Source organism: Leguminivora glycinivorella, chromosome 25 (assembly GCF_023078275.1).
Source record: "Leguminivora glycinivorella isolate SPB_JAAS2020 chromosome 25, LegGlyc_1.1, whole genome shotgun sequence".
In the NCBI taxonomy this organism is placed as follows: Eukaryota; Metazoa; Arthropoda; class Insecta; order Lepidoptera; family Tortricidae; genus Leguminivora; species Leguminivora glycinivorella.
Window position 1 is genome coordinate 11,739,411 of NC_062995.1, and position 20,331 is coordinate 11,759,741.

The 20,331-nt window shown below is 38.6% G+C and overlaps 1 protein-coding gene and 1 non-coding gene across 3 annotated transcripts in view; one reads left to right on the plus strand and one right to left on the minus strand.

The window, feature by feature from the left end:
• LOC125239240 (zinc finger protein 813-like) overlaps positions 1 to 20,331 on the minus strand; it is a 35,902-nt gene that overhangs the window by 12,707 nt on the left and 2,864 nt on the right. The window contains exons 2-11 of one of the 2 annotated variants that reach the window (XM_048146773.1): positions 18,346 to 18,474; positions 16,423 to 17,202; positions 14,277 to 14,411; positions 12,329 to 12,456; positions 11,669 to 11,743; positions 8,786 to 8,903; positions 6,493 to 6,498; positions 4,819 to 5,028; positions 2,698 to 2,892; positions 1,785 to 1,883 (exon numbers count right to left, since the gene is read on the minus strand). In XM_048146773.1, the coding sequence (XP_048002730.1) occupies positions 1,785 to 1,883; positions 2,698 to 2,892; positions 4,819 to 5,028; positions 6,493 to 6,498; positions 8,786 to 8,903; positions 11,669 to 11,743; positions 12,329 to 12,456; positions 14,277 to 14,411; positions 16,423 to 17,202; positions 18,346 to 18,474 (1,875 nt within the window). The remainder of the gene's footprint in view (positions 1 to 1,784; positions 1,884 to 2,697; positions 2,893 to 4,818; positions 5,029 to 6,492; positions 6,499 to 8,785; positions 8,904 to 11,668; positions 11,744 to 12,328; positions 12,457 to 14,276; positions 14,412 to 16,422; positions 17,203 to 18,345; positions 18,475 to 20,331) is intronic. The other variant, XM_048146774.1, reaches the window with a different exon arrangement.
• On the plus strand, positions 16,305 to 16,379 carry Trnaa-ggc. The gene has a single exon. It is a non-coding gene; the product is annotated as a tRNA-Ala (tRNA).

Below are 20,331 nucleotides of genomic sequence, written 5' to 3' on the forward strand. Positions count from 1 at the left end.
ACAGGTTTCATAGTTTTCTGAGCTGATGTTCAGATGTTGAATGAGTTTTTCAGCTTCACCTTTAACCTTATTTTTCAAAAATTGCATCTTCTGTGCATTAGACATCGAGCGGTTTTGGTGTATGGCTTCATTAAATAAATCCTTGAATGAAACCCACTGTTGATAGTTTCCACTAAAGGGTGGGATGTCCATGACGGGGGTTGATTTTTCACGGTGGACCATGGACCATATTTTGGAATTGATAGATTTTTTCATATCTTGGAATTTCTTCTCATATTTGCAAAACGTTTGATTATAAGTTTCGTCGTTTTCGAAAAGTTCACTGTCGATGTCCCAGTGAAGAGTGTCAATAGTTGTCCAACGAGACTGAACTGATTTAAGTAAATCTTCCAATTCCCACTTTTCATTTACTGTGGAGAGGTCGATGTAGTGTAGAGTACGTGCGAAGGCCTTGAAGTTGCTCTGTTGCTTTCTCATGTTTTCTGACAACTTGGCAGCATCGACGCTTGGTTTTTCGGTGATATTGAAAATAGGTGCAATTGCGAAAGCAGAATTGATTGTAGCCTGGGTGGCCGACCTTTCTTGATCTACAGATTGATGGGTAGGGACGGCGCGGCTTTGAAAATCCGATGGCCCAGGTTGCTTTTCTTCATTTTTGGTTCTTTCTTCAGCCCAGTTGGGCATCTCTGACGAAGGGAGTGGTGAACGTTCTGTTGGTTTCGGTGAAATTGGTCTCGGTCTCGGTGATAAGGCAGCCTTTTGAACTGTATCCAAATGATCAAGCAATACAGACCGAGCTGATTCGTAGAAGGATTTGGTTTTGATGTATGTTTTTTCGGCAAAAGGAGTGCAGTCCTCGTTCTGGAATTCTAATAACCTTGCATGATTGCTTTGAAACTCTTGCCAGAACCCGTCGAGGCCGGCCAACTTGTTATTGATGTTAGACATAGTCCGACGGCTTGGACTATCTTTCTTGTAGTTCTCAAATAGCCTGTTCATATTGGCCATGAGCTGATTTTGATCACTGCAAATCGCTTCCATTTCCTTGTCTAAACTCATCTTGATTTATTGATATGTAGTAGAGTAGATTGATAATTTGATAGTGAGTATTAATCAAAATATTTGACAATACTGTGGCCACTGATGTATGATATTGATATTGATTACCTTGGTTAACTGATTAAAAATTGATGATAATTTGATAATAGCTGCAGCACTATAATGATGATTTTACAAGTTCGAGATTCCTCTTACTTGAATTGATGGTAGACGTCTTCTGTTGATCTTGATATCTTCGATGATGAACTGATTTTTCTATGACAATGAATATAGTCAGGCTTTGATGATTCACTACGCCTGTTTCATCCGCACGGTGAGACCCGCTTGTGGGAGGCCGATTGGACGAAATCACTGTCACAGTCACTGATGGTTTCGAAGGACCATTAAGATGTACGAGCCGTACACCTTAGATGATATGATTCTTGATGGTTGATTGTAGTCTTGATAGAAACACTGATTTTGATACACTTATAAATTTATTGATAACCAAGGTATTTTGAGTACTAGCTAGGAGCACGTATAAACGTAAACTAATGCATAAATCGATGTATGGCGTAATCGCAAATACAGCAATTAAAATAAAGTCATAATTATATTAATTTTAATGCTGACGCGAGAAATGTGCGATGCTTGCATTGTACACAAGCCTTCTTGAGCTTATCGTGGGGCTCAGACAATCTGTGAAAGAATGTCCAATATTTATTATTATTTATTTATTATATTACCTGAAGAGTATATCTCGTAGCGAACGTCTTCGGGCAATGAGGGCAGGCGTGGGGCTTGACGGCGAGGTGCGTCACCTTGTGGTACTCCAGAAACGCCGACTGTCGCAGAATCAAATAAATGAATAAACAAATATTTGTAGGGTAGTCACAACATTAAATAAATGTCATATACAAAGAAAAAGTGACCAAGGCCTCCAAGTGTTCCGAGCTGGAATCGAACCAGCGTCCTCCGTTAACCGGACGGATGCCTGTAAAACCACTCGGCCATCGGATCACGAAAGCAAGGCTCGAAATTTCCAAGTATATGACACAATTACTGAAGGCTCATGGCGTCATTTCATTATCATTTTAATGTTTATAGTATAATAGTAGTGTTACTAATTAAAAATACAAGTTAAAATATTTTCAAATGAGAATAATTTAATTTGTTCTAAGATTAGGGTAGTCACAAAATTTGTTGGTTAACCAACCAAATACAAAACTAAGCGGATTTTTCACTGACCTCTTTTAAACCCTTTTATTTGGTCGTTTTAAATCCAATTTCTATTTAATAAGTCAGGTAGAAATATATAAAGTAACTGAGTTGACCGTGACGTCACTCAATTCGATTTCATATTAATTCCATATTAGCAAGTCGTTCAAATTCGTTTTGACAGTTCTTAAAAAGAAGCTGATGTGACTAGGAGGCAATTAACCTATAGTTGCCAAGAGTGACATTGATACTTGAGTAGTTTCATGTGCTCTGCCTACCCCTTCATGGGAATACAGGCGTGATTATACGTATGTATAGTTCAGAGTATAAATCTGTAGGTCTAGTGTGTAGCCTATAAGTCCGAGGTGGGACTTGTGCCCCTTTTCACCGAGTCAATTTGAGTTATACCCTTTTTCACTAGGCCCACAGAAATGCACTCACCCGCACAAGTTTCCCGCACTGGTCGCACATGGAGCGCTGGTTGTTCTGTTTATACTTCTTCCTGAGCGCCTTAACTTTCTGGTAGGCGGCGCGACGCTGACGGTCCACCAGCGACCAGTTCTGGTAGCGCTGGCCCAGGTGCTTGCGGCGCGTATGCGTGTCCAACGCTAGCTCGTTGTTAAATGATAGTGTGCACTGGAATATAAACGAAATAGCTTTGCACGGGGTTACCCTCATCTGGCAGAATAATTTTAGTCCGAAACACACTTCGCATAACAGTTTTCGCAAAAACACTTTCAGTCGAAAGGTAATTTTGCAGAAAACTTAGTTGGAATATTGCATTACAGAACATTACTTTGGTCGACTTTGATTTAGCATAATTGTACATACCATAATAACCTTATTTGAAAATTTCGGAATGCTCTAAGGTACAGCGAGGCAAATCTCGATTAGGGGACAACAGGCTACTTGCCTCTTAGTCAAATCAGCTTCTTTTTAAAAACTGTCAAAACGAACTTAAACGACTTGCTAATATGGATTTAATATGAAATTGAATTGAGTGACGTCACGGTTAACTCAGTTATTTTCATAGATTTAGAATTATTAAACTAGATTGTGTAGTTAGGTCAAAAAGTGTGTCCACATGAGAGGTCATTGTTTGGGCTGGTGTCCCTCTCGCACTTACTGACAATGTCAACATTATTCAGTGACGTCATCACTGTCATACATTGGGGATACCAGTTAATTTTCAAAGTCATTACTAAATCTACTAATACCCAATTAAAGGTATTTTTTAATTATACAAATCTTTGATTTATGGGCATTAAAATAATTACATTATATTTATTTTCTAATTCTTTAAAATATATCGAAACCCTACTTTGAATATAACACTAAAATAAAATAAGAAGTCTTAAAGTCAGGTAATATACAGATAAAAATACTACTAATATGGTAACCTCATTAACACTGGTCACACGTGCGAGAGGGACACCAGCCCAAACAATGCCCTCTCATGTGGACCGTTTTCGCTAGTCTGATACGATCAACTTTCTCTGTCGGTGATAAGGTTCAATTTAGTATGGCAAAAAATGTTATTGAGCTGTCCCCTGTAAAGGTCTTTGGTTATTTTATATATTTCTACCTGACTCATTAAATAGAATTGGATTTAAAAATAACTTCTGTCCATGTTTTTCTTATAATTATCAGATGCTTAAAGACAGGTAGAAATATATAAAGTAACTGAGTTGACCGTGACGTCACTCAATTCGATTTCATATAAATTCCATATTAGCAAGTCGTTCAAATTCGTTTTGTCAGTTCTTAAAAAGAAGTTGAGTTGACTAGGAGGCAAGTAGCCTATTAGTGACATAATTATAATGTAAGTTATCGACGAACTAAATATCGGAAGGAAGTCACTAGTGGAGCATTTCTTTTTTTTCCATTTTTTTATTTTGATTCTTTTAGGGAATTTTAGGTCAATTGTACTCAGAATCACGAGTACTTTCAATCTCACTGGGAGACAAAAAGTGTCCCAGAATTACCATACATTTTTGTTACTTTCCTCGTTCGTTACCCCACACAACATGTACGTAAAATGGTAACACAATAATAAAAAATCGTATGGGACAATTTTTTTAACTACTAGGCTTGAAAAAGCTAGTGATTCTGAGTAGAAATAGCATATTTTTTTTTCAAAAATATCACATTTCATAAAAGTGGCAAAAAAAAGAAATGCTCAGTGTCACTTCGTTCGCGCCAGAAAAATATCTAGGTCTCATCATAGATTAAATATAACAAGATCATACCATCCCATACATTAAAATGCGACCGCCTACGACCGCGCTTACACTCCACCACACATAGATGGCGCCGCAAAAAAAATGTCTTGTAGCTTTCGATTATACTTGTAGATGGCGTTAAGTGTCACTTTTGACATAGATTTACGGCTCGGAATTGACACTTAATGCCAGTCTACAAATAATCGGTGGCAACAAGGCATTTTTTTGTGGCGCCATCTATGTGTGGTGGAGTGTAAGCGCGTTCGTAGGCGGTCGCATTTTAATGTATGGGATGGTATGATCTTGTTATATTTAATTTATGGTCTCATCAATATTTTACCTTGTCACACGGATATTCCTTCTTCTCATCGGGGTGAATGATCCCCATATGCTCCTTTAGTGCCGTCTCGCTCTCACAGTTCTCTCCGCACTGCTCGCACGCGTGCAGGTCCTTGCCTATATGCTCTCCGGCCAACTCCGCGTGTATGGCCAGCGCCTCTTTATTGGTGAAGTCAGCGGAGCAGATGGTACATACGAATTGATGCACTCTCTGAAATAATAGTACATTACTACAGAGGCCGGGACAAAGGGGGTTGCCGGCCGAAGACATATAGGTCTGAGGCGGGCAACCCCATTTCCCGCCGAGGTATGTATAGTGCTTTTCTCAAACATGGTATGAAATAAATAAAGTCTACTGAAAATAGTAACTTTGGATGGCTGTATCTCCTAAACGGTGCGTCGTAGCGCAAAAATAATCGAATTTTCGTTCCCCTTTGATACCCCGTATACGCTTATAAAAAAACAAAAAGTTAAAAACAAAAAGTTAAAAAATAAATAAATAAAAAAACGAAAAATTTTTTTTTTGTATGAAAACGCACCCAAAATCAAATATTGTCTAGGGCCCGTACCAGTTGCAGTCGGCACGTCTATAAAGCCCCTTATAGTTTTTTTTTATTGGCTAAATACCTGGATGTTATGTCACAATTATCTGTGTTTGGAAATTAAAAAAGAGGACTTTGCCGCCTTGGCCTGCAAGGTTTGTATGAAATTCCATTATCTATCAATCGTCCTAGCCGCACCTGCAACGTCATACTTCGCTGCCAATTATAAGGCACATAACATCAATATTTCATACCATGTTTGAGAAAAATAAATAAATAAACATTGGGTACACCTTACACAGATTTGTTTTTTATCATGCAGAAACGTCTGCAAGCGATATTACATATTTTATAATTAAAGGAAAAATTCACACCTCCGGCAGGACTCGAACCTGAGACCTTTGACCTTGCCGGGGCCAACACGCTACAAACTGCGCCACGGAAGCCTGCTGGATGTGTGCGAATTTATCCATGCTTCCCTCAATTCTCAACCGCCTTAGGGTGGCGTTATAGCAAACATCTACCCGTAAGAATAGATCTTAACCGGCACTGGAGTCTCAATTTAAATACACCTTACACATATCAACTTAGCCCCAAACTAAGCAAAGCTTGTACTATGGGTGCTAAGCGACGATATACATACTTAAATAGATAAATACATACTTATATACATAGAAAACATCCATATGACTCAGGAACAAATATCTGTGCTCATCACACAAATAAATGCCCTTACCGGGATTCGAACTCAAGACCGCGGCTTAGCAGGCAGGGTCACTACCGACTGAGCCAGACCGGTCGTCGAATAAAATTTAAAATTTGAAAAAAGAACCCCGACATTAACTTTCAACATTAATTCAGCTTTGAAACAAAAAAAAACGAAATTTTATTCGGATGATCCGTTCGAAAGTTGCGATGCCAAAGGCAGACAGACAGACAGACAGACGCACACACGCACGCACGGGTGTCAAGTATGTCGCGCTCTTGACACACCATCTGTGTCAACAATACCTTGTGGAGCTGCCGCAGTCCGTAGAGGCTGACGAAGGTCTCCCCACACTCCAGGCAGTCCACGTTGGCCTCGGGGTGTCAAGTATGTCGCGCTCTTGACACACCATATGTGTCAACAATACCTTGTGGTGCTGCCGCAGTCCGTAGAAGCTGACGAAGGTCTCCCCACACTCCAGGCAATCCACATTGGCTTCGGGGTGTCAAGTATGTCGCGCTCTTGACACACCATATGTGTCAACAATACCTTGTATTCGTACAATGTATACCTTGTGTACTGTAAGAGGTTTCGCATTCAGAATGAAACCTTTTACAGCAGTCATGGTCGCTGACTGGCAGTCCCTGATTTAAAATTGGAACAGTATAAGAACGTCAAGGAAAACAGACACTTAAAAGGGGCATTCAGATAGAAGCAGCGATTGAGAGTGAACGGTTGTACTTAGCTCCTAAAATATAAAAAAATATTGATTCAAAGCGTTGTTTAAATGTTTGGATGCTCTCCACTGATAGGCCGACTCTCTTACATGATGGAGGCGCTAACGTCTGATAGTTTCCCCTAGTTTCGGTTTCAGAGCTTTCAGACAACGAACCCCGACCTCATAGCGCGAGGAAGCACATGCCAAGCGATAAGCCAAACGCGCTTTAAGAAGAAGGATTTCATAGTGACCATCGTCGCCACTACATAGAGCTATCCCGGGTGATATACTTCTTATTATTTAATACTCATTATCACCCATTCCGTAGTTAAAATATAGCTGTGCAGAATTGACGTAAAAATGGAATGCGAGACATTCAACAGAGCAACGGCCGCTCAAGATTGTGTTGTTCAAGAAACTCAACGACTCCTCTTCGGTGACCATGGGCGTCGACGCAAATTGCGTGAACATCAGCTCCATCATACCTATATACTTAATCATACACATATGCAGTAAATCTTCCTAGATATGTAGGTTACATTAGATAGGCAATGTAAATTTAGTTTCAATCTTTTAATTATACATTATATTGTATAACTTACGGAATAATTGTGATTAGTGAACTAAAATGTACATTATTTCAAAGGAAAAACGACTTGTGACAGAAAATGTCATTTGCCTATCCCTAATGTTAAAAAGGATAATTATTTGTAAATAACCACATAGAACTAATTATTTTGGCGCAATATATAACATGTAGAATACTATACATATTATTTATGCAATGTTTATATTAGAATAAAAACTATTTGATAGGCTTATTTATTCCATAATGTTTTCCTATAGCTACCAATACGGTTAAGTTATATAAAAACATGTAAACTGTGGAATAAAACACACCCCAAACTGTAAATATTTAATAAATAGATATAATTGTTTAAAGTTATAGAGTAATACGTCACAACACCCTTATAATTTCCTGACTACAAAGAACAATGTTCATACACATTTCTTTTACATGTATCAAGACAAGGCCGACTAGATGACCAGTTGATCCAGCTGTTCACGGTGTGGCGAGATGGCTGGCGGTCATATGCAACCCCCACTTCGTCGTCATCACCAACGTGCAGCGCACTGCAGCTGCAGCAATCTTCATGAGCCGTTCGGGCTCCACTTCACTTCGCAACCGGCGCGGCGGGAAGATTGGCGGCCATGAGAAGCCCCCACTTCAACGCCACCGCCAACAAGAATCGGCATCTTCAAAATTTATTATGTTTTTTCATGTGAAATAAACGTTTTGCCTTGTTTTTTTACTTGAAGTTAGGTGAATTTGCTAACAGCTGTCATGTCAATGTCATCTAGTCATGGCCACAGACAATTAGCTGTCAGAAAGTTCAAAATAAAAGGGTTTAGTCGATGGGCAGGGGTTAGGTTTTTGCCATTGGTTTTCCTAACCATAGTCCATATCTGACTAATTTGCGAGGACCTTGGCTATAGTCCAACTATCCAAATTATGGCGGTCTCAACCGTGGACTAGGCAACCACGCAAAGAGCGTTAGATGTTGGCTACCTTGAATGAGGCTGTCACTATTGGGTGTTAGGAGATTTTTTTTTTTTTTTTTTTTTTTTTTTTTTTTTTTTGTGTTTAGGGGGGCCTGGGTTAGGTAGGGCCAACCGGTAGTTAGGGTAGAATAGGATAGGATAGGGTGTAGTATTGTGAACAATGGCTGCTTCTAACATAAGGGGGAGGGATATGTAAGAGGTTTCGCATTCAGAATGAAACCTTTTACAGCAGTCATGGTCGCTGACTGGCAGTCCCTGATTTAAAATTGGAACAGTATAAGAACGTCAAGGAAAACAGACACTTAAAAGGGGCATTCAGATAGAAGCAGCGATTGAGAGTGAACGGTTGTACTTAGCTCCTAAAATATAAAAAAATATTGATTCAAAGCGTTGTTTAAATGTTTGGATGCTCTCCACTGATAGGCCGACTCTCTTACAGTACCTTGTAGTGCTGCCGAAGTCCGTAGAGGCTGACGAAGGTCTCCCCACACTCCAGGCAGTCCACGTTGGCCTCAGGGTGCATGAGCCGCACGTGCGACAAGTACGTCGTGCTCTTCCTGAGGGCACACCATTAGTGTCATTAATTATAACATAAATTAAATATAACATGTTATATTTAATTTATGGCCAAATTCGATTCGAGTCTAGTAGCATATTCTCGGGATTTTTTAAAGTGGAGATATCTGAAAGGATGGAGAGAGACATAGGCTACTTTTTGTCTTTTTCTCACCCCTACTCGGGGGCGTCCATTAATCGCGTCATACGTTTTTGGCTTATTTTAGACCCCCCCTCACCCATAGTGATCTTTGGTGATATTTTCAGGACCCCCCCCCCCCCTGGCCAATATGACGTGTAATTTTTGGCAATTTAAGTAGACTTTTTCCAACCCACGAATCAACCAAATCTTGGCGCGAAATTCAAATTTTCTATGAGAATTAAACCTTCGCCCCCTCATTTTTAAGGTTCCGTAGCTCAAAAATGAAACCACTGAACCGATTAACTTGTTTGGCACACATATGTAAACTTGTGACCCAAAGACGGGCATGTAATTTAAATAAAATAAAATAAAAAACAACTATAGGGGCCACTTTTGGGGGTAAAAGTGAAAATTAGAAATCAAAGTTTTTTGAAATAGTTTTTTAGAGTGTTACTTATCAAATGAAAGAGCGTTAATTGGGCAATTTTTTTTTCAAAGTTGTCCACCCTACTTTTTTTTTACTTGGAATTTTTTATGTGCTTTCCACACAGAATCGCGAGCTCTTTCAATCCTAATAGGAGTCAAAAAGTGTCCCAAGGTTTTCCCAATTCCGTTACTATTTTTTCATACGTTTTGTATTGGCGGTAACGGCATTCCGTTACCGCCAATTAAAAGAAAGTTTAAAAAAATATGGAAATCTTGGGACATTTTTTTCTCCTACCACGATCAAAAGACCTCGCGATTCTGAATATGAATCGCGTAAAAAAATACCCATGTTACAAAAAAAGTGGGGTAGACAATTTTGAAAAAAAATGGCCCTATACGTATTTCAAAGATATATGTTTTTAATCATTTTCAGTCAGGTAATTTTCAAGTAATGTAAGAAAACAGGCAAAAATGACCATTCCCTTATCTCCGAAACTAATTAGCATAAAATTTTCAAAAAAATACGCAAGAAAATAAAAACAAAATATTACAAGAAAATTGTGGTGTAAATTGATAATATTAATATTTTCGGAAATAATCGCTCCTAAAGGAAAAAAAGTGTCCCCCCCCTACCCTCTAACTTTTGAACCATATGTTTAAAAATATGAAAAAATCACAAAAGTAGAACTTTATAAAGACTTTCAAAGTAAATTGTTTTGAACTTGATAGGTTAAGTAGTTTTTGAGAAAAATACGGAAAACTACGGAACCCTACACTGAGCGTGGCCCGACACGCTCTTGGCCGGTTTTTTATAAATTGTTCAGAATATCGATTATTTTATTTTCAAAAATGACTTAGCGCCTCCAGAAGGCGCTTAAGCTCTTCTTGTGATGTAAGGAACCCTTGCAACACGAGTCCAACTCACACTTGGCCGGTTTTTAAGTGTTATGGCTCGTCTATGATTCCGCCAACGTCAAGGTTTAGGAAGGCACGCGGTTTTTGAAGACAGTTGGCCGGTGAGCTCTACATTTATCAAATTCGCCGCCTTTTTTCAGTGCCATGATTAGGTTGACCGTCTATAACCGACTGTCCGTGTACACGTGATGAGGGCAAACTAAAAAAATCTTTGAGATTTAAAAATAACCGACTGCACACAGCTTTTTTTAGGGTTCCGTAGTCAGTAGGAACCCTTATAGTTTCGCCATGTCTGTCTGTCCGTCCGTCCGTCCGTCCATCCGCGGATAATCTCAGTAACCGTTAGCACTAGAAAGCTGAAATCTGGTACCAATATGTATATCAATCACGCCAACAAAGTGCAAAAATAAAAAATGGAAAAAACAGTTTTATTAGGGTACCCCCCCTACATGTAAAGCGGGGGCTGATTTTTTTTTTAATTTCAACCCCAACATGTGATATATTGTTGGATAGGTATTTAAAAATGAATAAGGGTTTACTAAGATAGTTTTTTGATAATATTAATATTTTCGGAAATAATCGCTCCTAAAGGAAAAAAAAGTGCGTCCCCCCCTCTAACTTTTGAACCATATGTTTAAAAAATATGAAAAAAATCACAAAAGTAGAACTTCATAAAGACTTTCTAGGAAAATTGTTTTGAACTTGATAGGTTCAGTAGTTTTTGAGAAAAATACGGAAAACTACGGAACCCTACACTGAGCGTGGCCCGACACGATCTTGGCCGGTTTTTTCTTACTTGATGGTCTCATCGGAAGATCAGCGCTGGAAGTCACCAGCAACACGCTGAGATGAGGCCATTTCCTTCTACATTCCTTTCTGTTTGTGTTGTAAATGTTGTAATGTGTAATTAATCTTGACTTTGTTCACGAATAAATTATATTCTATTATATTCTATTCTGTTCTCTTTGCACTGCACAACGCAAGTTCTGACTGTAAAAGTTGATATAAAAATAGCTCAGAAATATGATTTTTTCTTTACGTTAGTGTAACAAAAAAAAAAATACACGTGATTTGTTCCTAACCCCCCCCCCCCCCCCCCCCATGGTGATATTTGGTGATTTTTTCATGACCCCCCCCTCCCCCCCCCTATACAGCATGACGCGATTAATGGACGCCCCCTTCCCTAAAATGTGGGTAGAAGTCTGTATGGAGCATTAAGCCATTTTCGAATTTAACGCGAGCGAAGCCGCGGGAAGCAGCTAGTGTTATAATATTTGTACTTACAGGAAGATTTTCTCGCAGTGGGGGCAGGTGTAGGTTCTCCCCGCGTGTACCCCGTAGTGTTTGAGCGCTTGGTTCCTGCGTCACAAATTATTCATGATCATTTTTGTGGTACAGGCTTAGCATGCTTCGCAAGCGTATGTTTGAGCCCATACGCTTGCGAACATTGTACAATTTGGAGTTTAGAATAGTTAACTTATTCTTGGAAACGAAAAGAGTAATTAACGATGTGTAGTACTATGTGTAGTTTGTGAAAGTCTTTAGCAGGATTGGTCCTATGAATCCAACGGTGGATTTAGGTGAGGAAAGATTAATGATGTGAATTTTTATCAATACAGTAAAAACATATAAAATACACCGTGCCTTTTTATCTTCGTAATATTCGACAGGGTGTTAGGTTAATTGACGGAAGTTAATTGGTTAAGGTTGTGATTCACTTGTTCAGTCATTAATAAGATTTTTTGAATGACCCAATATCAGTAAGAGTGGAGAAACTAGTTTCTGAAAGAAATTATTTGTATTTTATAGAAATAAATATATATTTTTGAAATCCCAAACCAATAGCTTTCTTTGATCATGTAGCATACTTCGCAGGCGTATGTGCGAGCCCATACGCCTGCGATAAATGTAGAATTCATTCATTCAGGTGTAAGATGAACTAACTTGTCCCTGGACACGAAGTTGCACTCATTGCAAATGAACTTCAGCTGGTGCCGGCGCTCGTGGGTGTGGAGCAGGCTGCGGTAATGCATGCGCACGCCGCAGACGCCGCACGCGTGCGGACCGCTGCTCTAAAATAACAAAAACACATATGTTAGTCAAATAAGCTAGTTTCCTATACATAAAATATTTTATGCAGTGCACGAAATAAAGCACCACATAATTAGAAGAAAAATATGGACAGAAGTTACTTTTAAACATTTCTATTTAATAAGTCAAAGAGAAAGATATAAAGTAAATGAATTGACCGTGACGTCACTCCTCAGTATTTCATAGTAATTCCATATTAGCAAATCGTTTTAACAGTTAATAAAAAGAAGCTGATTTGACTAGTAGGAAACTAGCCTATTTGAATCCTGTTAAATTGTAGTAGTAGTAGTAGTAATCACTTTATTGCGTACAACAGATTCATATCTCTAATAACTCTCATACCCAAATCTAATGTTTAATTAGTTTATTTTTTGTATGTCTTTTGTATTTTTTTTTGTAAGCCTTGTTTTGTATTTTTGTAGTTTCACAGTGCCTTGGTGTAAACTGTAATGCTGTGTTACTTTTTGATTAAATAAATAAAATATACAGTTTACAGGAACAGAGGTACAGTCTACTACAAAGAGATGTATCCCTCTTTGTAGTAGACTGTACAAAGGCGAACTTATACCTATAAGGGATCTCTTCCAGCTAACCTTAGATTAGATGAGAGGAACATTAAAGTAGGCAAGATAGACAAACTTACAGAAGTACAATAAAGGTCAGAAATAAACCAAAATAATGTCCACAAGTAAATAAACTACTTAGATAATAAATCATATTATGAAATAAACTACATACTACATACACAAATAAAATACGGTATATATAACCCTATACCTCCTGCCCTATTAAGGGTTAACACATAGCTCACCGCTGGGCGAGTAACTATAAACATCGCCGTCTCTTTTATTTGCACGGGAGTGGTTATCTTTTGTTCGTTTTTATAGCCGATAGCTCATAGCTTACTAGCTCGCGGTGGGACCAGTGCCTTAAGCATAAAATCTGTCTAAAACTGAACTTTTTCCTTCTGAATGTAGATTATCGCTTAAAGTTTACGTAATTAACACAAAAGAATATTTTTACTGAACTTTTATGCTTAATTATCGTCACAAATCTGACAGCGAGTTAATTTTTGTTAACGACTTACGCAAATGTTACCCAACATTAACCCTAATTCTGAAAATGGCCAAAATGAAAAAAAAAATCAAGGGTGAATCCACGTAAAAGTAACGTGAGTCACAACTTCATTGAGTGTTTATTTGAACTACAGCTGCATATGAAAGGATTTATGCATATATCGGGAAAGTAACACTTATTTAGATATAGATTATCACTTATACCCGTGTGGTGACGGGTTAAGAATTTCACCACCCCCTTTCTTCCCGTGGGTGTCGACTTTGGGATATGGGTTAAATTGTGGCGTAGGCGAGAGGCTGGCAACCTGTCACTGCAATGTCACAGTTTCGTTTTCTGTCAACCCCTTATTTGCCAAGAGTGGCACTGAAGCTTTAGTAGTTTCATGTGCTCTGCTTACCCCTTCATGGGATACAGGCGTGATTGTATGTATGTAGATTATCACTTAAACTTGCATCGTGAATAAATGGAACATGCCATAAAATCGTGACTCATGTTACTCTTGCCTCGGATTGACCCTTGAGCACACTCCCCTAAGTGAAAATGAAATATCTATTTTTCAAGTAGGCATATTACAATGAGCATATGAAGGTCAAATAAAGCTACGCCGGCTCTAACCCTACGCCTCAGCCTCGAGATCAGAGTGCAACCTGTAAAGTGTAAAACACCGACTGACTGGCCCGGTTAAAATGGACCAGAGCTAAATGGAGTGAGTGAGCGCACTGACCGGACTGTGCTTGGCTCGGTGGTTCTCGTAAGAGGTGACCACGCCGAACCCCTTCCCGCAGTCCTCACATTTGAACGGGCACTCCAGGTAGTTCCGGGACTTCTTGCGCTCAGCAATCTCTTCCAGCTGCTCTTCCTAGAAAGAAAGTTATTCAGAAAACGCTTAAATTTAGGAATTACATAGACAATACGACTAATTTATTGTTCAGCGTCACTGAAAGGGTCTCCACTCAGCTTAATGTCAAGATACCACTTAAGGATCTCGACGCTGGTGTTCCGTGGAAACCCTTCCAAGTGAGCGCAACTACATGCTAAAGTACACAATAGTGTCTATATATAGGTAAGTGCAAAACCTGAAATAGATACTATACACCAAAGAAAAAGCGATCAAGCTCACTCGTTTAAGCAGGTGCAAAAAGTTTCAAAGATTTAATTAGATATAATTGATATTCTTTAACCCTTTAACCGCCAGAGTCTGATATATAAGACATCACATATCCAGCTCATTCTGCCATAGTCTGATAAATAAGACAAAGATCTGATTTGGTTTTTACAGCCCATTTATAACTCCCATAACTATGCCAACCTTACTCTGCGTGGTACAATACCTGTCGGTGGCGACACAAGCACACTCGATCAAAAATTTCTGGCGGTTAAAAGGTTAAATGAAAACCACAGAAAGAAAGAAATTACGGCACCGGAACAGTCGTCATTAAAGGTGAAGTAGAATTTAACACTCTAATAACCACAAAATTAAAATTTTGAAAAAACCCCCGACCGCGACATAGTGGACCGATTTTCATGAAACATGGCTAAGAACACTCCCGACTAACTCAGCTTTCAAACAAAAAAAACTAAATCGAAATCGGTTCACCCGTTCGGGAGCTACAGTGCCACAGACAGACACACACACAGACAGACAAACAGACAGACAGACAGACAAACAGACACGTCAAACTTATAACACCCCGTCGTTTTTGCGTCGGGGGTTAAAAAGTAAGTTAAGTAAATATTCTTTTGTGGTAACTTATATGTTTAATTTCTTTTATTTGCTGTTTCTGTTTTCTTACTTGTGTATTTTGTAGTTATCACGAATAAATAATTGATTGATTGATTCTTTTCCCCTCACTAGCTCGGAAACACGTGTTTTGTCCTTTTCCGCTCACTAGCTCGGAAACACGTGTTTTGTCCTTTAATACCAGCGGGTAAAAACGCATTTTATCCACTAGTGGGTAAAGTAATTTGACCTTGAATAAAGTTAAATTAACTGCTTTAAAATTGATAAAAGTAGGTGAATCTAGCAATAAAGATAATTTACCACCTATGGAACTACTGGAAGCAGTGATTAAACGCATTTTTTGCGTTGTAGTTTCCTCGCTATAGTGAGGGGAAAAGTTTTGTGTTACACACGGGTGCAAATGTATTTTACTTCTCGTGTGTTAAAAACTCGCAAGTTCAGGATTCTATTCTCGAACCACTCGCTTCGCTCGTGGTTTAACTATAGAATCCTTTCACTTGCTCGTTTTCAATTCCACACTCGGCTTTAAAATACAACTTTGCCCCCTTGTATAACAAATAACTATTTCAGTAGAGATGGTGTTTTTTACGCATTAGTGCGAGAAGTGGTTCATTATATGCCAGGTCAAAACTTCGGAGGGGCATCTGTACTGAAAAACGTCGTACGATACACGTGCGAAAAGGAAAATCGTAACTCGTGTCTATTTAAAACACTTCCTTCGGTTGTGTTTTAATTTGTCAATACTCGTTTCGAACTTCCTTTTTTACGCACTTTTTTTTATACTACGTCAGTGGCAAACAAGCATACGGTCCGCCTGATGGAAAGCGGTCACCGTAACCTATATGAGTTGCAGGCGAACTCAAAGAGTGTCGCATGCGCGTTGCCACCCCATTAGAAACTTGTACACTCCCCTTTGCTGTGCACACACAGCAAAGGGGAGTCTACAAGTTCAAAGGAGGGTTTGGGTTGCACTTGAGGGAAGGCATGGATAAATTCGCACACAGCCAGCAGGCCTCCGTGGCGCAGTTGGGAGCGCGATGGCCCCGGCAAGGCCAGAGGCCGCAGGTTCGAGTCCTGCCGGAGGTGTGAATTCTTCCATTTTTCCTTTAATTTCAAAATATGTTCTTACCTTACTCAATGTAACAATTTTATGGTTAATTAATTCCAAAAATTTGTCTGTATCTGCTGCAGACACCAATCGCTTCATTGTCATCCCGTCTTCTTGCACTTCTACAATTTCGTCATTATTTTCATCAACTTTAACATTATTAATTTCAATTATGTTATCTTTGACTTCAATTGTCATCACTTTCATTTCTTCTTTGTTTTCTTTTCCCATTACCACCAAATTTTTATCTATAGGTTTATTACATTGTGTTATTAAAACTACATTTTGGTTCACGTTTGGTTCACTCCGTTTTTTTAAGTTCTTATCTATATCCATAGCTTCATTGCACTGTTTTATTAAAACTACATTTTGGTTCACATTAGTTTCACTCCGTTTGTTCTTATCTATATCCATAGCGTCATTGCACTGTTTTAATAAAACTATATTTTTGTTCACATTAGTTTCACACTGTTTCTTCTTTGATTTCTTTTCAGTTTTGACAACTTTTTTCTTCTTTTTTGGAGACTTATTATTTTTATTACTATTTAGAAATAATTCTTCAGTTATAACAACATTCGAATCATCATCATCAGTGTCAATTGCATCTTGCTCGACATCAACTTCGGGATAATAATCATCTATGTCGTGATCCGGAATAACTTGTTCTTCAAATTTTTGATTCAGTCTTTGTTTATTGAATAGATCTTTTGACGGGTCTACCTCGATCGTTTCTATGTTAGTTTTAGTTAAGTTGCAGGGAAGGTGAGTGGGTTGTAATTTGCGAACATAATTTATATCCAGCTGAAAACATAATAAATAATAATCAGTGATTTTTTTTTATACTACGTCGATGGCAAACAAGCATACGGCCCGCCTGATGTAAAGCGGTCACCGTAACCTATGGACGCCTGCAACTCAAACAGTGTCACATGAGCGTTGCCATCGCATTAGAAACTTGTACATTCCTTTTGCTGTGTTTTGTGTGTTTGCTCTGTGATTGGGGATTTGGATGCCACACTGCGGGCTGTCATGTAGAAATAATGATATGGATATGCCGTTCGGCCCGTGTTAATTTTTCTTATGTCATAGATAAATGATCAGACGGATCGTCTGATGGTAAGCAACTACCGTAACTCATAAACAATGAGAATACAAGTAACTGGTCGAAAAATAAACGCAATTCCCGTGTAGGTAATATACAGTATGTAAACTAACGAAAACCATTTACTGTAACCCGTAAATGTCCAGGTGATACTGAGAAACTTTTACTATGGGATCAACCCCGAAATCACGAAAATATCTTCTGACAGTTTCATAGGTAGTTTTATTTTATAGTAAGTATTTCCTATGGGAGAGTCAATTTTTATTTCGCGTTTTGGGTGTTGGTCTTCAGTAAATGGTTTTCGTTGGTTTACATACATAACCTAACCACAAAATTAAAATTTTGAAAAACCCCCGACCGCGACCTAGTGGACCGATTTTCATGAAACATGGCTAAGAACACTCCCGACTAACACAGCTTTCAAATAAAAAAAACTAAATCGAAATCGGTTCATCCGTTCGGGAGCTACGATGCCACAGACAGACACACACACAGACAGACAAACAGACAGACAGACAGACACGTCAAACTTATAACACCCCGATATCGAATAAGCAAGTGTTGGTTATGATATTAGGTCAATAGGAATGATTATATAAAAATTATATTCTGAGACCCTGGTCACACCTTGGCACTGGCGAATGAAAGAGGCGCGTTCCTAGCACACAGTCTAAGCTCGTGTAGGTGAACGCGTACCATGCTTGTATGAGTGAGATATGACAGGTCGACTGTTCGCGTTTTTGACAGTGACTGTGAGGTAACCGAGAGGGGGTGGGCATAAATAACAAGGCAACATAATAACAAGGCAAGTTGAATAAAAGCTTGTAAAAACCAATAGTTACCGTCCCCTTGAGCAGCGCAGGAGTTAGCAACATCACCGTCCGCATACACATGTCTCTGAAGGACGAGCATTTGAGGAGCAACACCAGGCAATACGGGCAGAGGTACTGTGGCAACCGGTCTTTGGACACCTGCAATCATTATAACTTATTTACATTAGGAAGTACTCTTTTTAGGGTTCCGTAGTCAACTAGGAACCCTTGTAGTTTCGCCATGTCTGTATGTCCGTCCGTCCGCGGATAATCTCATAGTCATAGTCATACTCATACTCATTTATTCATAATATTCTTAAAATATTACATGTCAACAACAGGGAATAAATTATTTTGTATGATCAATTCAAAACATATTTGTAACATCTATCTCAGTGACCGTTAGCACTAGAAAGTTGAAATTTGGTACCAATATGTATGTCGATCACGCCGACAAAGTGCAAAAATAAAAAATGAAAAAAATGTTTTATTAGGGTACACCCCCTCCTGACTGTTTTTTTTTTTCATTCCAACCCCAACGTGTGATATATTGTTGGATAGGTATTCAAAAATGAATAGGGGTTTACTAAAATCATTTTCTGATATTGTTAATATTTTCGGAATCGCTCCTAAAGGAAAAAAAACTTGCGTCCCTCCCCCTCTAACTTATGAACCATATGTTTAAAAAATATGAAAAAAATCACAAAAGTAGAACTTTATAAAGACTTTCTAGGAAAATTGTTTTGAAATTGATAGTTTTAGTAGTTTTTGAGAAAAATACGAAAAACTACGGAACCCTACACAGAGCGTGGCCCGACACGCTCTTGGCCGGTTTTTAGGGTTCCGTAGTCAACTAGGAACCCTTATAGTTTCGCCATGTCTGTCTGTCCGTCCGTCCGTCCGTCCGTCCGTCCGTCCGTCCGCGGATAATCTCAGTAACCGTAAGCACTAGAAAGCTGAAATTTGGTACCAATATGTATATCAATCACGCCAACAAAGTGCAAAAATAAAAAATGGAAAAGAATGTTTTATTAGGGTACCCCCCCTACATGTAAAGTGGGGGCGGATATTTTTTTTTCATTCCAACCCCAACGTGTGATATATTGTTGGATAGGTATTAAAAAATGAAGAAGGGTTTACTAAGATCGTTTTTTGATAATATTAATATTTTCGGAAATAATCGCTTCTAAAGGAAAAAAAAGTGCGTCCCCCCCCTTTAACTTTTGAACCCTATGTTCAAAAAATATGAAAAAAATCACAATAGTAGATCTTTATAAAAACTTTCTAGGAAAATTATTTTGAACTTGATAGGTTCAGTAGTTTTTGAGAAAAATCCGAAAAACTACGGAACCCTACACTGAGCGTGGCCCGACACGCTCTTGGCCGGTTTTTTTTTAAATATACATGGTGTAACATGTGGTAACCAAATAACATTAACAGCGACGACGACGAGCGCTTCAGCTCAGTCGGTAGTGACCATGCCTGCTGAGCCGCGGTCCTGGGTTCGAATCCCGGTAAGGGCATTTATTTGTGTGAGAAGCACAGATATTTGTTCCTGTCATTTATCTATTTAAGTATGTATATCGTCGCTTAGCACCCATAGTACAAGCTTTGCTTAGTTTGGAGCTAAGTTGATCTGTGTAAGGTGTCCCCAATACTTATTTATTTAATTTTAACAGAATATTCCTTACAACTAGGGAACAAATCAAATTATTTTATTGAATATTTTCCCGGCTCGGCCACCAGTGGGCCTTGCCGTTTTTTCTTTCGTGTATGATATCTATTTCAATTTAGAATATTCCTTGTCATATTAGAAGGGTAAAATGTCATACTTTTCTGGATTTAGCCTACATTCAGAGTTATACGCATTTTCCACTTTTAAATTTATTCTAAGCCTAGTGGCATCTATTGCAGACATTTCTGCTAATCAAAAGTTAAACATTCAGTACAGTGCGAAAAGTTCACAGAACTTAATTTAGATAGATGAAACAAATTCATATATTTGTATAGGGGCCG